The sequence below is a fragment of the Strix aluco genome, chromosome 2 (genome assembly GCF_031877795.1).
Source record: "Strix aluco isolate bStrAlu1 chromosome 2, bStrAlu1.hap1, whole genome shotgun sequence".
Classification (NCBI taxonomy): Eukaryota; Metazoa; Chordata; class Aves; order Strigiformes; family Strigidae; genus Strix; species Strix aluco.
In genome coordinates, this window is record NC_133932.1 from 38,804,965 (window position 1) to 38,821,465 (window position 16,501).

The following is a 16,501-nucleotide window of genomic DNA, read 5'->3' on the forward strand; positions in this document are numbered from 1 at the left end:
TACCGACAGCTGATTTTGAGAGGTCAGGTTAAATGATTTAATGGTTCTCAAGTTTTAGGTCCTATCCATCTACAGGAAGGTGTGCTGGTTTCTGGACCACTGAACAGCTTTTGTCAGATTCCCATGGTGCCCAAATGCATAGTTCTGTTTCCTGCATGCAAACCAGTCTGCCTTGAAATGTCATGACCATTTTGAGCATCTGAAATAGTGATTACTTCATAGACAAAATAATACAAAACAAAAATAAATGTTCCAGCAACTGACCTTTCTGTGTCAAATTCCTAGCCTAAAGATCAGGAGTGACTAATTAAATCATAAGTGAATTCGTATAAAGAAATAAATGCCTAAAAAGTATTATGAGAAAGCCTGCTGTCAGCCACAATATTCCAATTACTAGTAGTACAGTCTAGGAGAATCAAATCCCATCTCTAAAAATCTGCTTCTTGATCCTGTAAAATTATCCATGAATGGATTTTGACATGGCTTTAATTGGCACAGACCTTCTTTGTATAAATTGCATACTTCAGATCAGTTCAGAGATTACAAATGTAACTGCAGAAAATATAAACAACAGAGCCAGGAGACCTGATAAGCTCCAGATGACTGGGCCAGAAAGACTGTGATGAGCTCCTTCCAGAGTGGTGTCCAGCTCGCTACCAGCACCACACAGCCAGGGCTTTTATTTCACTAAACATCTTCTCTGTTCCTGTCTCCGTTGACCTTCCTCACCACCAAAGCAAGAGTGACCAAATTTCCTACTGGGGTCCTAAGATAACACTAATTGAAAGGAATAAGGGAAAAAAAGACCAAAAATTTATCTATGAAATACACCAATGGTTACTAAAAATATAATTATATGTAAAGAGCCATGTATGTACAGGTGGTCAGTTTTCCAAAATGATGGATGAATCTATTGAATTTCCCTGCAAGACACTCTGTATTAACTTGTGCTGAGTAAGTGCAACTCATTGCAGCAACTACAGCAATATGAGGAACACATGCTACTGCCTGGGATGCAGGGTATCATCTTAAATTTACTGCAGTTAATGCAGTGCAAGAATATGTCTGGAAGATGTGAAAATGGTTGTACAGAACACAGGATGGATGCTTAATTGCCTGAGTGGTCTCTTTCAGTACCTGCATTGCTACAAAGTAAGTTGCTGTGTGCCTGAATGATTGTAACTGAAGAAATAATGAAAATATGAATCAAAGAATTTGAAAATTACAAGGTAAATCCTGAAATACACATGGCTTCTCAACCCATTTCTTGTTTAGATTAAACACCCACTGACTTACAGTTTTGTTTAAAAAGGGGGTTCTGCACATTCTGTATTTAGGAACTATTTCATTCACTCCTGCAATAAAGTTGCAACTTGCTGTTAGTTGCCTTACCCTGAACATAAACCTGCTACAGCTGCCAGCCATAAGACTGAGCTCTAAATACGCAAAGTTTTATCCATATTTTTTAATAGTCCTAAAGATGAGCATGTATTCTTAAGTCTTTTAGAATGGGGATGTTAGTCCTTTACTGCAATTTGGAGGTTCATACTTCAGTCATAGAAGTCCTCAGTGGTGAAGATGATGACATTTGTTTTACAGCTAACTCTGGAAAGAAGCAGCTGTTTAAGACATATGGCAACCTTATCCAGCGATTTAGGATTGTAAGTGGGAGACCCCAGATGCAATCCAATTCAGATGCCAGTATGGCATTACCTATATTTGAGTTTGGCCGGAACACACACTTCTTACAGAAGGTGCCAAGTAATTTCTAAGGGCTAAAGATCCTTTTAGTGAGTGCTAGCTGAAAAATTTCAATCAAGATACTTTTTCCAAAAAATTTAGATTGTTGAAAAAAACCCTATAGGTTGTGAAGAGAAAGATTTCTATTTGCAAATTGAATTTCACTGACTCAAGTCCTCTTTTTTTTTTTTTTTTTTCAGATTTTATTTATTAGTGGGGGTTTTAAGTCAGATGGTGTCCTCTGTACAGCCAGGGTCTCCCTGTTGCCTCCCTGTGCTGCCAGGAGGTGTAAATGGTGTACCTGGGGGTTACAGCCTGACTAGACATCTTGGTGTGTACAGGAGAAGGAGTGATAAGGTACACATTCTCCCTAGACATAGCGAAAATGTTTCCAAACCAAAATATATTTTGGTTTTTGGTGTTTTGGTGGTTGAAAAGTTCTCCTCTACCCATTTTCCCATTTTCTGCAAAAACATTTTTCAACTGAAGTCTGGGCAAGCCTTAATTTTCCTTTTATTTTTTCTTCTTTTTTCTTTTTTCTTCTTTTTTTTTTTTTCCCTTTTTTTCCTAATGAGCTTGATATTTTATTTTCCAAGCCAGAAGAACAGCTCACAAGTGCCTCAATGCTACATGGAGCTCTGGCTCTGCCCTCTGCCAGAGAATCTGAACCGTGCTGCGACTCCCTAGTTGTCCTCTCCATGTTCTCCAGGGCCCCAGCTCCCCTACCTTGTGCATGCCAACACAGTGATTGCCCATCAGTGTTTCACAAAGGCCTTATTACTGATATTCTGAACATACACAAACGAGAGAGTTTGTGGTTCCAGCTCCCTTACATATGGCTTTTTAATCCACATGAAATTATCTACAACACTGTAATATGTATTTAAGTGCTGGTCTGAACATACTGCCTCAGCTCCAAGAACTGTACCTGTGATTTTTCATACTTTAGTGTCAGCTCCTCATAAAATATATTGTGTTTACTCCTTTTCTTTGCATGAGCCAAGTGATATTGCACTGAAGTTACTGTCCTGCATTGTAAAGCTGCAGGCACATCTATCTTGGGAACATGCCTCGATGATTTACACAATGAAAAGAAAGGGATTTGGTTTCTCAAATCTCCTGGTTCATGCCCTGCCTAATAAGGTTTTTGTTTGCCTAGCATTCCTCTGGTTTATGTGATGCTGCAATGAAATGAGGAGCACAATGAGGGCAGCTAGTGAAACGGCTTAAATTCAGGAAAAAACATTGACATAGACATTTGCTTTTACTCTTAGTTTGTTTTCAAGGCACAAAATTAAAGATCTACAAAATAGTATCACCTGATGTATGAACAGAAATGAAATTCAAGATACATATATCTGACATTTGAGGTGTGTAGATCTGGCTCCTAGCTGTCAGGTGTTCAAGGTGTGAGAGGGAATAAGTACTCAGAACATAACAGGATAAACATGGACTAAAACAACAATTTAGAAATGCCGTTTTCAAAGTCAGGCAGGAGGGAAGCCAGGCTGAGCAGGCAGAAGATGCAGGTTCCCCAGGGAGAGCGCGAAGGAGAGAGAACCAGCAAAATTCCCACTGGAGTCTCTTTGTTTCTGTTGCCAGTAATTATCATCCACCTGCAAAAAGTAAAAAAACAGAGCACCTTTTCCCCTAATTCAAAAGGCTACATGTAAGGACGATCAAGCTCTACCACCTTGGAAACGAAGTGATAAGAAGGGCTTATCCAGGAGTGATACAATGGCCAGGATCACTCTTATTTCTGTTCTCATCCTCTGGGCAGCCACGCAGCAGGGAAGGGGAAATGAAATTACAGGTGAGTGATGCAAACCTGATCAGAGGACCACAGCTGTTATGTAGGACATCTTAGTTTGGATGTGGGATATCTCTTTATTTGCAATAAACCAGCCAAGGTGGTCACTCTCTGGAGAACTGGCAATGTCTCAGTGACCATTTTGAAATCCTCTGTTAGTAATTAAACAAAGAAAATCTAACCAAGCCAAAATACCACCTTTGTCCCCAACTCTTCATCCCCAGGCAAAAGCCTTCTCATTTCCTTTGTGCCAGAAATGAATAAATAGGATTGCTGCTTTGTCTTTAGTAATGTGCAAATTTTGATGAAAATTGTCTTTAAAATAAACTTTTGGAGGAAATTATGTAGTAGTATACCTGACAAATACCTAGAGATGTATAAAATGAAACTGTAGGAGACATGTTTAACTTTCATCTGTGGTATGGGCTGTAATTTGGAAAAACCTAACCCAATTGCTAGGTTGTAACTCTAAATTAAATCCTAATTTGCTCTTAATTTCTGGTTTGATTTATTTAGACGAGAGAAGATTGGGATTTTTGGCTGCTTTTTGTTGCATTTTTTTACTTAGGTGGTTTTGCAAGTCTCAGTTAAAATACAAACCATATTTCTTAAAACCTTGCAGACTTTTGTTATTTTGTTAGTCACAGCTGAAAAAGAGGTTTCTACAGATTAGGGGTCAGCAAAACCCCCATTCTAGTGCCATTTAAAATCAATGGTGTTGACTTTAAAAAGAATTCGGAGTACGCAGAAAAATCGAGGCCTTAATCCACTTTTCTTCATGTTTCAGAGCCTTTGTTTTTTAAAACTGAATTTGAATCTGCCCTCCATGAACCTGTTCCAACAGATTACTTTCAGGGTTACGTCCAGACAAGGAAGGGGCTTGTCTTTGGCTCTTGCTTTCTCCAGTGAGAAAATATTTTGCAGATCCTAGCTCACAGTGGATTTTCTGGCACTTGAACAGTGAAGCTTCCAGAACTGCATCTAAGTCTGTGGCATAAATGCTATCAAGTGTTTTTTTATTGCTGATTTTTTGATCACGCTCTCAGTTCTGATCTGGGTTTGACCTTGAGTTATAGGGAGCCTGCTCCTACGCAGACTTTCCTTTCAGCCTTTCCTCTCAGTATTTGTTTCTATTAATAAAGTATTTGCTTTCATTGTTTCTGCTCTTGTTTAACATAATAAAATTTATACTTTCCCTGACAGTGCTGAAAGCTGGTGGTTGCTAAAACAAAAACTTAAAGTCCAGAGATGATAGGTGTAACATAGCCCTACTAATGTCAGGTGATTGCCGCCTTCTGCTTTGCGACTGGCTTCAGCTGTGTGTTGCTGGAAACAATATCCAGTGCATTTTAATTCCATTTAATAGTGCCATAATCCCATAGATGGGGGTTATAAGAACAGAAAGCCAATTTACTAAAGAGCCCAAATTGATCTAAGCCACATTGCTCAGCAGGAAACTGCTGTCAGCAAATAATAGAACTCTATGAGTGTCAAAGCTTGTTTTAAATCGCATGGAAGTGATGGATGATGGTGAGGTTGGTGGTCCTGCACCCTCCCCTGTCACCTTCTGACTAACCTCTTCCAGCAAGGGTATCTGTTTGTACCACCATGGCCATATCTCAAACCTCCTCTTTTGGCTTTGGCAGACTCATTCTATACCTAGTATCAATGTTTAAGTATGAAATATGATTTCATATCTTCTCTGACAGCTGTAGCTTCTAATTATAAACTGTGTCTAATTCTACATGGTTTTATTCTCAGTTTCATACCTGTATTTATGTTGCACATTGCTGTAGAGCCTAAGCCAGTTCAGCTGACTCTGGAATTCTTAGCTTTCCAGTGCTATGTCCTCGCTGCCACCTCAGTTCTGCACGGACAACATGAATCTTCAGTGCTCTCCTTACTCAGTTGTTCTCTTCCAGGCCTTGCTTTGCTCTAGCCATGCTAATACGTGAGCTCTGGAGAAATGGAAGGATCATAGTGATGAGGAACCATGCTGAACTCTTCTTCCTTACCTGCCCTACCCTCCTCTAACATAATTTTATACTATAACGATATGATTCCTTAATACAATAGTTTATTTTTCTCATTTTCATAGAAAAAATTTGTCCAGCTCCTCCCACCTTACCTGATCACCAACAGATGTTTGTGTACTTTCTCCAGGTAAAGGCTAGTTCCAAAATGGTTTGGGTATTCTTTCCATTCCACTTTGGGTATTCAGCCATTCAGGTCCCAAACTAATGAAAAAAAAGCTGAAACAAGTTATTTTCTTTTTTTTCCCATGCCTACATGCCTAGAAGCATTTGCTGGGGCAGGTATTCTTGGAGCACTCTTATCACGTGGCAAGGGAACAGTTTACAGAATGCAATGACAGATACCTGTTTCTTGTAAGGCACTTGTGTCTGATGTGAAGTGGTAATCGATCAAATGCGTTGGATAACAAGCAGTCCTTGGCCTCTGATTTCTGCTCCAGAACCCACATTTGTTCTCTTTTCCCCTCTCCCAGAGGGATGTCCTAAAGTTAACCAGGGGAGGGAGGGCACCTTACTTTTTCCAGCCCACTTCACCTTCAGTTCCGTCCTGCACAGCCACTACGTGCCACAGCTGGGTATGGGCTTTCATGGTCCTGGTCAAACCTCCATGCTGGCTTTTGGGATTCTCTCCTGGGTCAGGCAGGGTGTGGGATTCAGGCCCTCAGCTTGAGAGTCTTCCTGCCCCTCATAACCATCTTCCTTCACTCTCTTCTTAAGGACAAAGAACAGCCCTGGTGCTTTTCAGAGACATGAAGACCTTTCAGCTGCTGTCTCTGGAGCTAGCTTCAGGGACCCTACACAGAGATGCCCTGCTTGAGCCTGGGAAGAAGGAAGAAACAGGGATTTCCAGACATGCCGTTATTCTCAATATTTTTCTGCTGACATACTCTAAGCAGCAGAACGAGGGTCCCTGCAGCCTCCTGGGAGGTCTCTTGCTCTCACATGTGCTCTCTGTAGCATGCCCTGGCATCAGACTCTGCCTTTTGTTGCAGGAAGAAGGCACAGATGGGTTAGGCAGAGCAGGACTGGACTCCCAGGGGCCTGATGTTCTCCCTGGGTCTGGTCAGATGCAAGTTATTTATTTTGGGGGTGGTTTGTGATCAGTCCCAGCCCCCTCTCCTTCCTTCTGCTCTTCCAAAGTGCCCTTGTCTGCAGGGAGGTGTCTGTGCCTCTGGGAATTGCACCAAGCAAATCAATTTTTCTTCATGGCCTTTTGAACATCTAAAGCAGGGGATGTCTTTCAGGCTGTTCTTATTTGAGCCACTGCTTGGATTAAGGCTGGAAGAAGACTGTCTGGATGACTTGGTTGAGCCAGCTTGAAGCATTTTGGTGTATTGTGGCCTATGGTATCTATCCCATGCTTTCTTCTGGACTGTCCTTGCACTACAAATGGATTGTTCTGTTCAAAGCTCTTTTACCGATCCTGTTCAAGTTGCACATATATCTTTTGTTTAGCTGGAAAGCTAAACATGATAAAAGCACATGATTCCTAAGAACCTGACAATTCTTTTTTTCTTGAATTGTTTTTACATGTTTCATCTTTTCAGCCAGGAGATAAGTTGTACAAATAAGATAAGCTGTAAATATTTTAATTGTTGTGTATACTATGTTAGCTTTAGTCTGTCTGTTGGCTGGCTTTGGTCCCCTCAGAGCTCTCAGAAATAACAATCCTGCCATACTTGAATCTCTGAAGCTAATTCATATTTATACTTATTAAAGTTTCTTTTGCTTTGCCTAAAGGATGATATAGGCATTTTAATTCTATCCCATCTATTTCCCAAATGGGGCACAGGGTGACTCAGCCCCTCTGGCTTCTGTAACATCTCACTAGGAGACAGCCTGATATCTGTGACATAATTGTAAGTTGCTTACTGCTAATTCTTAAATTCCATCTGTTTTTGTTGTTGCTGTTCTTTAGGTTTCTTTGTGTTATTTGGGGTTTTTTTTCTCCTGTTCCTGCTCAAGTATTTCAGTTTTAAGTAAAGCATGTAACAAGTTTGCTCCTCATCATGACTGATTTCAGAACTCCAGAAACTAAGTCCCATTCCCAGACCTGTGTGAAATTATGTAGTCAATGAACTTACCACTGACTTCGTTTATAGTGAAGTCGGTGAACCACTGCAGCTCTCAAAGGGTCTGGTCTAATATGATTTGCTACAAATGCAGATAAGCAACACAGGAGCTCCAGAAATACCTTTTGTGTCAGGTACCTGAAAGTCCTTCCCAGTGATGTAGGAGTACCCAGTTTTAGCCTAGGGTGATGTCTGAAGGATGTCTTATTCCAGACATCTACTGTGACTCATCTACCCATGAGTTCCTTTCCCTTTGTTCCCTTTATAGTTAGTGGAGAAAGATGAACACTTTGGCAGCATGAGCCTGGAGTGGACATCTAAAGTACTTGGATGACTCTGCCCTGGGAGTGCCTATTCTGCTCTACTGTTATTTTCTATTAACATGTATTAATTTCCTTTATACTTACTTGAGTTAAATTGCTGTTTTCCTGCTTAGCACATGAAGGCACCGAGAGCTCTTTGAATTTTCTGCCAGTCTGCATTGTTTTATCACTGGAGTGACAAACAGTCACTACTAATTCTTTCTTCTGTCCATTTTCTGAAGTGACATTCTTCCTAACATCAGCCTTCTTGGAAATCATTCACCTGTGTTGGTTCTGTCACTGCTTTCTCATAACAATATTTTTAACTAGATACTGCAGGGAACTTATCCTCTGGGGTTACAAGTTAGTGCTGATTCCTTACTTTCCTTTTTTTTTCTCCTCCCTAGAAAAAGGCCTCTCTTTGCTAGGGTACCATCTGTGCAACTATAGCCTGACCAAAAATGTGTTTAAAATGGTTGCCTACCAGAAGTCCTATGAGAAAAGCACTTCCTGTGGAGGGTGGATTCCATGGATGGTGTGTCCCCGGACGTACTATAAAACACAGTATCATACTGTTGAAGTCCCTGAAACCATCACTCTCACAGATTGCTGTGAAGGATATGAACAAGTTGGACTCTACTGCTCTTTAGGTAAGTTTTAGTCAGATTAATAGTTGAAATAAATGCTACACTTAAACTGAGATATGTAAAGACTTAGTTCAGTTCTGGGCAATAAGTTCCTGTTCACTGAAATCAGGGATTCTGCAAAAATCGCCAGTAAACTTGGCCCAACACGGTAAGGAGTAGATGTGAAAGACTAATGCTCCTGATTCTTGCTCTTTGCCACCCCTAGTCACAAAAACACTAAAGTTCCAGGTGAGCATGAAGAAGGCACCTGCTTGCTATTCCTACAAGGGCTCATTACTCATTCAGGCCAATATCCCTGCCCAAGTGCAATAACCCACATAGCCTTGCCTGGTGCTGTCTCTGCTCTGAGCATGCTTGCATTTACAGTAGGAGCTTTCTTCTCAAAAGTAATTCAGGATGCAGTTAGGGTAACATCTCCTTTGATTTGGAGCAGGGTCAGTTCCCAGGATGCAAACCCAATTTTGGTGTTACTTTAAAACAAGGTGTGGCCTCAGGACAAATTGGTAGCAACTGCTTTCCAATCAAAACTACATTAAGGCACATTTTTTCAGGGCTTCCTTTGTTACCTAGAGCTATGTTGGAGGTCTGGAAACTGGTGAACCTTTTGGTGGATCTGATCTGACTTCTGTGTTCTAACAAGACTTTACTCAACATGACTTAATCATCTTTGACTCAAGATGGAAGCTTTTCCCCTTCCTACATCAGGACTACCAGTTGTCAACAAGAAATTCCCAATTTTAGCAGAACTTGAGACGTAGATGGAAGGTATTCCCTGGGGAAAAATAACTTTTTTTTTTTTTTTAATGGATAAAGCCACATGCTTTTAAGATAAACAGGCGTCTTGGATTAGCTAGGCCAGCACTGGACTGTTCCAGCATTCAGAAAAGTTCTGCAGGACATAATTTTGTCTCCTATTTTTAGTATAACGTTGCATTTTCTCCATTTCCCCTTTTCAAGTTACGGTCCTGGGAATTTACACAGTCACAACACTGTAACTGAAGATTGAAAAGGAAAGGTCCTATTGCAGCCCTGGCCCTCGCTTTGGGTCATAAGACTTGTGTGACTCAGATCTATGGGAATGTCCCCGAACCTGCTCTTGCATCGGATCATATAACGTGACATGAGAGGGTATGAGCCATATATCTTCTCATGGGATCTGTCAAGAACAATGTGTTCATCCTACTTTTAAACTGCTTCAGAGCATTGGAAAATGAACCTCCAAACAATTTTTGCCAGATGTTTTCTCAACAGTTACTAGTATAATATTGTATCTATCAGGAAAACGCTTTTAAGAGAAAGGTGGGAACACAGAAGTGGTCATTGTGTTTTATGTGTTCTTAAAACGATTTGCTAGAGAAGAGAAACAAAAGCATAATTAGATACACATCATTCTTAATTTATTGTATCCTGCCATTGTTTGACTCTGTGGCTGTTGTGGATTGTCAGCCAGGCAAAATTTGACCTGCAGGTTATGGTATGTCCAGGCAGTCTTGTCTGGGTGGGTGAAGGACCCACTGTTGATCATCTGTATTTTCCAAGTATCAGTTCCACTCTGGGGAAAATCTCCAGTAAATATAATTATTGTTGAAAAGTTACTTCAGTAAGGTCTTTTTGATATACATGCATGTGCATACATGTGTGCACATTTGTATTGAAAGGTAAGACTAAGAAGCAATCAGAGAAAACTCCTTTTTAATTCTGTAGTGCAAGGAAATAACTGTGTCAGCTAAATGTTGAAGAGTCACTAGCTAGTTATGGTTGTCTCTATTTGCACAAGAAATATGTGGGTGATCATGATTTTCAAGGTGTTTCAGAACCTCTGAAAATCAAGACCATCTTCTTGGGTGGAAAAAGAAGGCATCCTGGTGACACTTTAAACGTTTTTTCCCAGTATAATTCTATGCCTTTTAAAGCATCTCTAGGGATAATTTAGGCTTGAGAGCTGTTGATGAGCTTATTTCATCTAACATTAACAAATCTGCAAATCTCTTGTAAAGGTTAGCTGCAGAATTTCCACTCTGCCCTTGCCACATTGTTGATGGGCATGCTGGGCAGGTTTATCCATGAAATACTGTGGTCACCTTGACTCTTTTTCCTGTCAAAGTTAATTTTGGAATATTTTAAACCATAAAAGGATTTGTATGGCTTCTAGGTGATTTCTGTGTTTGCATTATTCTGGTATCTTTGATTTTCAGGACATTAGTCATAAATTCTGTGAATGGTAATGCATTGTCTAGACACAGTCTTAAATAAATGATGAGGAGAGAAACTGGAACTGTTGAAATTACCGCACAGCATGCAGTTGAACTACTGTTATTTTCTTCTTGACGTTATCCACGCTGGCACGCTCTCCATCCTGCTAGGAGCGGAAAGGTCTCCATGACCTTTCACAGCAACCTGCTCCTGGCCACTCCCCAGATTTTCTTCCTAGAAGGAAACATTTATTCGTGCCTGGGATATGGCAGGGCCTGCTTTTCTTATTTCTTTACTGTTGGGAACAAATGTCTAGATCATTAGTCAAGTTACTCTGGCAGTTCTCACTAGTTGCCCGTCAATTCATTAGGATAGCCTTACACATGCACACACAAGCTACTTGAACTTTTTAAAAATAAAAATCAAAAAGTTAAGTATCTAAAAGTTAGGAAGTGCTAGAATTAATTCTAAAGGTAGAATTAAATAACACAACCTTTCCTTCCTCTCTTTGTGCATATGCATGCAGATTAGTACCTTAATTACCTGATCTGGTGCTGCCTTGCCCTGAGGACCATGTTTCCCTGTGGTACTCAGGGATGATGGAGCCCCTCTAGGGAGCTCCCCAGCAGCACGTCATCCTGGCCTCTGCATTTGGTGGTGGTGCAGCGCTCTGCTGAGCCTCTCTCTGCATAGAGAATTATTTATCACCTTTTAAGGTGTATCCTGTGGCGATTCACAGACAGCAATTTGTCTTCACAAAGCCTGCAGAAAGGGAGGGAGGTTCCCTGTCTTTCATAGATGGGCAACTGAGCTGCAGAGAAACTGAGATCAAACCATTCTGCGTGCCCATTCCCAGACACCTAGGGTGCAGTTTTAATTTTTTCTTAAATTTATTTTGATCTTGATTTTCAGAGTGCTTAGCACTGCTTTTAACAGCTTGTGTGGTTGGAGTGCAGAGCCTCACATCCTTGATGATAACTGTGAGCAGTCCCCCAATTGCTAAGCAGGTTCTAGGTCTGCAGGTCAGATTCCCAGACCTGCAAAACCCATGGCTCTGAAAGGTTGTTATGAGTTTGTTGTATGAAAGTTTCCTAGCATCTTGCAGGATTTTTTTGTTAGGTAGAGACAGGGTCCAATTCTCCAGGTTAGTTTCCAGCTGCTTGAATCAATGGTACGGTTACTTCTCCTGGTGACTTGCTTTTCTTCCCACCTTCCACCTTACCGCATGAGATGAAACCAGAGACCTTCCTTGTCTACCACCTAACCCTGCTTGATCCCCAGCTAGGGAGCGAAAGAATGCATCAGCATGAGATGAAGGCTGGTTTTTAAGCACAAATGTACAAAATACCTTGAAATAAGAAGGCCCAGACAACTTTAACCCTGGAGTTTCTTAACTTGAGAGCATTTGATTTGCAATGTTAAGTCCATGCGTTAATCAGAGTATGCTCCGCGTGTGTAACTCTCCAAAGTTTTCAGAAAACAACTGTAAAGTGGAAAAAAGTTTATTTTAGGCATCCAGGTAGCTCCTCAGCAGGGCTGGGACCTTTCAGAGCCTGCGTGCAGATGTTCGCATGCTGAGTCTAACCAGAGCAGTGGGGAGCTGTGGCACTGCTGTCCCCTCTGCATGGGCTGTTACCAGAAATCCATGGGACAGCGGTGTCACCAGGGGCATGTGGGCAACATTGCAGCATCAACCTGGGGTGGAAAAGTGCCAAAATACCCTACAGGACCTCATCCAGAAGCAGGTACCTCTGGCTGCCCTGCAGTTTGGGTCCCTTGTGTGTCCTCAGCATCCACAGAAATGGGATTATAGGCATCTGAGGGTACATCCCTGCCTATTCCCCATGGTGTCTGCTTATGGGACTTCTGTTCAGGAATTGTCTTATCCTTTTTTGAGCCCACCAAAGCTCCCAGCTTCCACGCCCTCCTGTGCTGACAAATTGCAGAAGTTCACTTCCATTTGGTTGAAGAAGTGTGCTTTTACCCATTTTATTGTTGTGGGCTCTGATGAATACCAGCTCTGCTTTCACCTTAGCCCCTGCCTTTGGGGTTTTGAAAACCTCTATCACACCCCCTTCAGCCTTATTCTCTCCACAGCAAAAAGTCACAGCCTTTTTAGTATTTTTTCCTTGCAAGTTACCTCCTCCCTTCAGTTATTCACCTCGTGCGTTTCCCAACTGCATTAGCCCTGGGAGGAGCTGTCATACCTGGTGTTGCATCTGAGCTGTGGGCTCACCACGGGTCTCTACCAGCTCTCCACTGATGGCTGGTGCAAGCGCTGATGGGACACAGCATGGCCTGCTGGTGGGATGAACCCATTGGAGGTGGCAATGGTTATATTTCATTAAGTTTCTTCTGAGCATCCACAAATTAGTTTTGTGCTTTGATGTCCATATTCTCCCATTGTCCAACAGCTGTGTCCTTGATGAATTTCAGCCCATGGCTCCTGACTATGTTCTAGTGAATGATATAGCTTTTCATAGGGAAGGGAGTTAAATATTTGTCAGATGCTGAACCAGCACATCCTGATGCTGTCCTCCATCCCAATTAACCCTTAGACAAGGCAGTCAGGGTGGAAAACACCCATCTGAGCAGGTAAAGTTTAGCAGTGCTCAAGGACCCCATAAACAGTGTCATATGATGAAAACTGCCAAACCGCCTTTATAACAGGCTTTGCCAGGAGCTCCTTCTGTAATTTCATAGATTTATCTCCACCTGAGACAAATGCAGGGCTTTGGTCCCTAGCTCTGCTGTACCCTCTGGATGAAACCCATCCCCTCCAGGTGGAAGGATGGAGAGGAAGGGGCTTACAGCTGAGCTACTGGTGTCTCTCAGCATCTATCTTCTGGGAGATCCCCCCATCCTGTGGTCACAGCAGACCTGGCACCTCTCACGAGGGCAGGTTGGTAACTGAGCTTTCGTTGCTAAGCACTGGGTGCTGCATTTCTGCTTCTGTATGTTTATGCAAATAACAGAGGAGAAAAGCCTACACTTTATCCAACTGACAGAGGAGTTGGCTGACTTGCGCCCCAGTGCTGGCAGTGTTGCTTGGTAGGTGACTGTCCCCAAGGTGATTGAAGTGGAGAGCATAAATCAAATTTTCAAAGTGCATCTGGTACAATTAGACAGAAATGTGATGTGAATCCATCTCTGTTTCCGCTGATCCGAAAATGATGACCTTTTGATTTTAGATAAATGGCTAGTGTGGCACTTGGCCAGGATTCAATAGTGTTTTACTGAGATTCCATGTGACTCATTAAATCTTTTACACCACAGTTAAACATACCAAAAAAAGATCCCAGTGGAAAAAGCTGCTTTGAGCCTCAAACCTGCTGAACTGCACCTGAATCACAGAGCTGGAGTGATGTAGATGTTTGTGTGAAGCTTACCAAGATCCACCTGGTTGGAGTAGCAAGGAGCACTGGTGATGTACTAACATGGGGAAATCTCTTGGTGCTTGTGTCTATGCAAGCTCCTGGTGAGAGAGGCTGGCAGGATGGGAGAACCTCCCAGAAGGAGCAGGCAGAGGGTTTCTTTCTCACCCTTTCCCAGTCAGGGGTAGAGTTTCTTAATTTGCTGCCCAGAGCTCTTGTGGGTCTAACATCAACTCTACTTGAAAGATACTCACAGCCCTGTTAAAGCATGAGCTCATTGACTGTGAGCACACAAAATATTCACACAGTGTATCAAATACAATGTAAAAGAGTGTGGGAAAGGGCTGTCCTGTGTATTCTGCATGCAAATCTTTGAAATTACACTGGCAAGTAACCTATATGCTGCTGAGAGATTTCAACTCAGTGCCTCCCCTGTTCTCCGGCTTGTGGGTTTTGACAGGAATTTCAGCAGGAGTCTGGACCCCACCATTAAGATATGCTGACTATTCTTAATTACCTTTCAGATACCCTTGACAAGCATACTTTGGGCCCCCCAGAAGTCACAGACCATAGTCTTAAAACCACTGTTCTTAATAGGCTATTTCTTTGTGCAAATATGACTGCATGTCCAGCGGATGACTTTAATTGCCCAGTAATGGATCAGGAGTTTGTAGGATCAAAAACCTGTAGGCATGAAACAAATGGAAAAGAGAAATCTTTTCAGTTGATTAGAAAGACCAGAGCTGAGCACTACTTGGAGGTATGTTTGAGAGCATGGGTGAAAGTAATGTTTGTAAACCTTAGAAATATTTTCTCTTTTCATCCGGAGAAGAGTATGTGCTGGCATTGAGCCAGGACCACTGTCTGCCCTTGGCCTGGGGAGTGGTAACCTTCTGCTTCAGCTGCCCTCTCTGCAGGGCTGTCCAGCGAGGGCTGCCAACCTCCTGGAGTGGCTGGCTGGCTGATATGGAGTGGGAGTTGCCAGGCTGCAGACCATGGGCTCAGTTCTGCTCTCCTGTCCCTCTGTGTAACCTGTACCTGAGAACAACATTGTGTCTCTGCTCTCATGTAATATCTCTAATTACCATAACTAAAGGTTAACTTTGTCTCAACAAAAGGTTAAATGAAAATTGCTGATTTCTAGCTTAGACATTACCTATTTCCTTTAATCATTATATATTGTTTGGATTAGTCATAGCTGACATCAGGCAGATTTTCTGTTTTGCAGTGCTTCGGTGTCTCCACGTTTAGAAACTATCTATCTATCTATCTATCCATCCATCCATCCATCCATCCATAATTATTAATAGAAAATTATCAATTCAAAACTTCTGTAACAGAAATGTCATGAACAAGAGAAAAATCTGAGAACATTTACACTCTTGAAATAATGTTATTTTAGGCTGCTATTTTCTCCCCATGAAAACCTCTGAACAGACGCACTTCTAAAATGAGGAGGAGGTGTTTGCTATAAATTAAATAGCACAATTTTATGGAAACAGTTTTCTATATTTTTGTTCTCAGAAATGTTTTTGTTACTTAGCACTCAATAGATCGAGTATATTTGCCTCAAGACCTGGTATTTGTCCAGTGGAGAATATGGAAACATCTGATTATCCTTGCACGTTCGATACTGAATGTCCAGAGCTTAAAAAATGCTGCAACTCATCCAAAGGAGCAGGCTGTGTGGATCCAATGCCAGAGGGTATGTTACTGATAAATTCACGACTGCTTCTAATAGAAATATACTTAATTTTTCCTTCTGAGGGTAGAACTGGGCAGGAAAACTGTTACCATAGCTCTTCATAAAACAAATACGGGAATCTGCTTTGGATCAATTCCAGGATATTCAGCTTCAGTACTTGCACCCGTGAGCACTGAAGAGTGTGTGGGTGCTGCTGGTCCAGCGGACCTTCCTTGGCTTCCTCTCCTTCGCTGGTGCCGCTGCCTGTGGCCCTGTGGCATGTAGTGAACAAAATAGCTGATGGCTGTAACGTGGGCCCTTCATATTTGCCAAGTTAAAGCTTGCTTTGGTTTCTCAGAGCCTTTCTGTAACTGTTGCTTTCTATAACATCAGACCTCAGATGACTTGGCTGTTTTATTTTGTATGCTTCAGGAAGAACATTCTGGTACAACGTGACAGTGCTTGTGAAAATGGATTTTAATGAATTAATCAGAGTGGATTCCCACTTTCTGAATCATTCACGCCTTTTGCACTCCATGGTATGTACAAACACGAATGCTCCTGTGTGTTGCTCGTTGCGCCCACATTTCTGTTACTCAGTAACCACTGCTTGGTTCATAGTCCCCTTTGCTGGGCATAACCTTGC

General features: G+C 41.9%; 1 protein-coding gene across 1 annotated transcript in view; it reads left to right on the forward strand.

Moving 5' to 3' along the window:
• Positions 1-3,477: 3,477 nt before the first annotated feature.
• UMODL1 (uromodulin like 1) overlaps positions 3,478-16,501 on the forward strand; it is a 53,835-nt gene continuing 40,811 nt past the window's right edge. Inside the window, exons 1-4 of the mRNA XM_074816871.1 lie at positions 3,478-3,553; positions 8,365-8,607; positions 15,715-15,876; positions 16,288-16,394. Of these exons, the coding sequence (XP_074672972.1) occupies positions 3,478-3,553; positions 8,365-8,607; positions 15,715-15,876; positions 16,288-16,394 (588 nt within the window). The remainder of the gene's footprint in view (positions 3,554-8,364; positions 8,608-15,714; positions 15,877-16,287; positions 16,395-16,501) is intronic.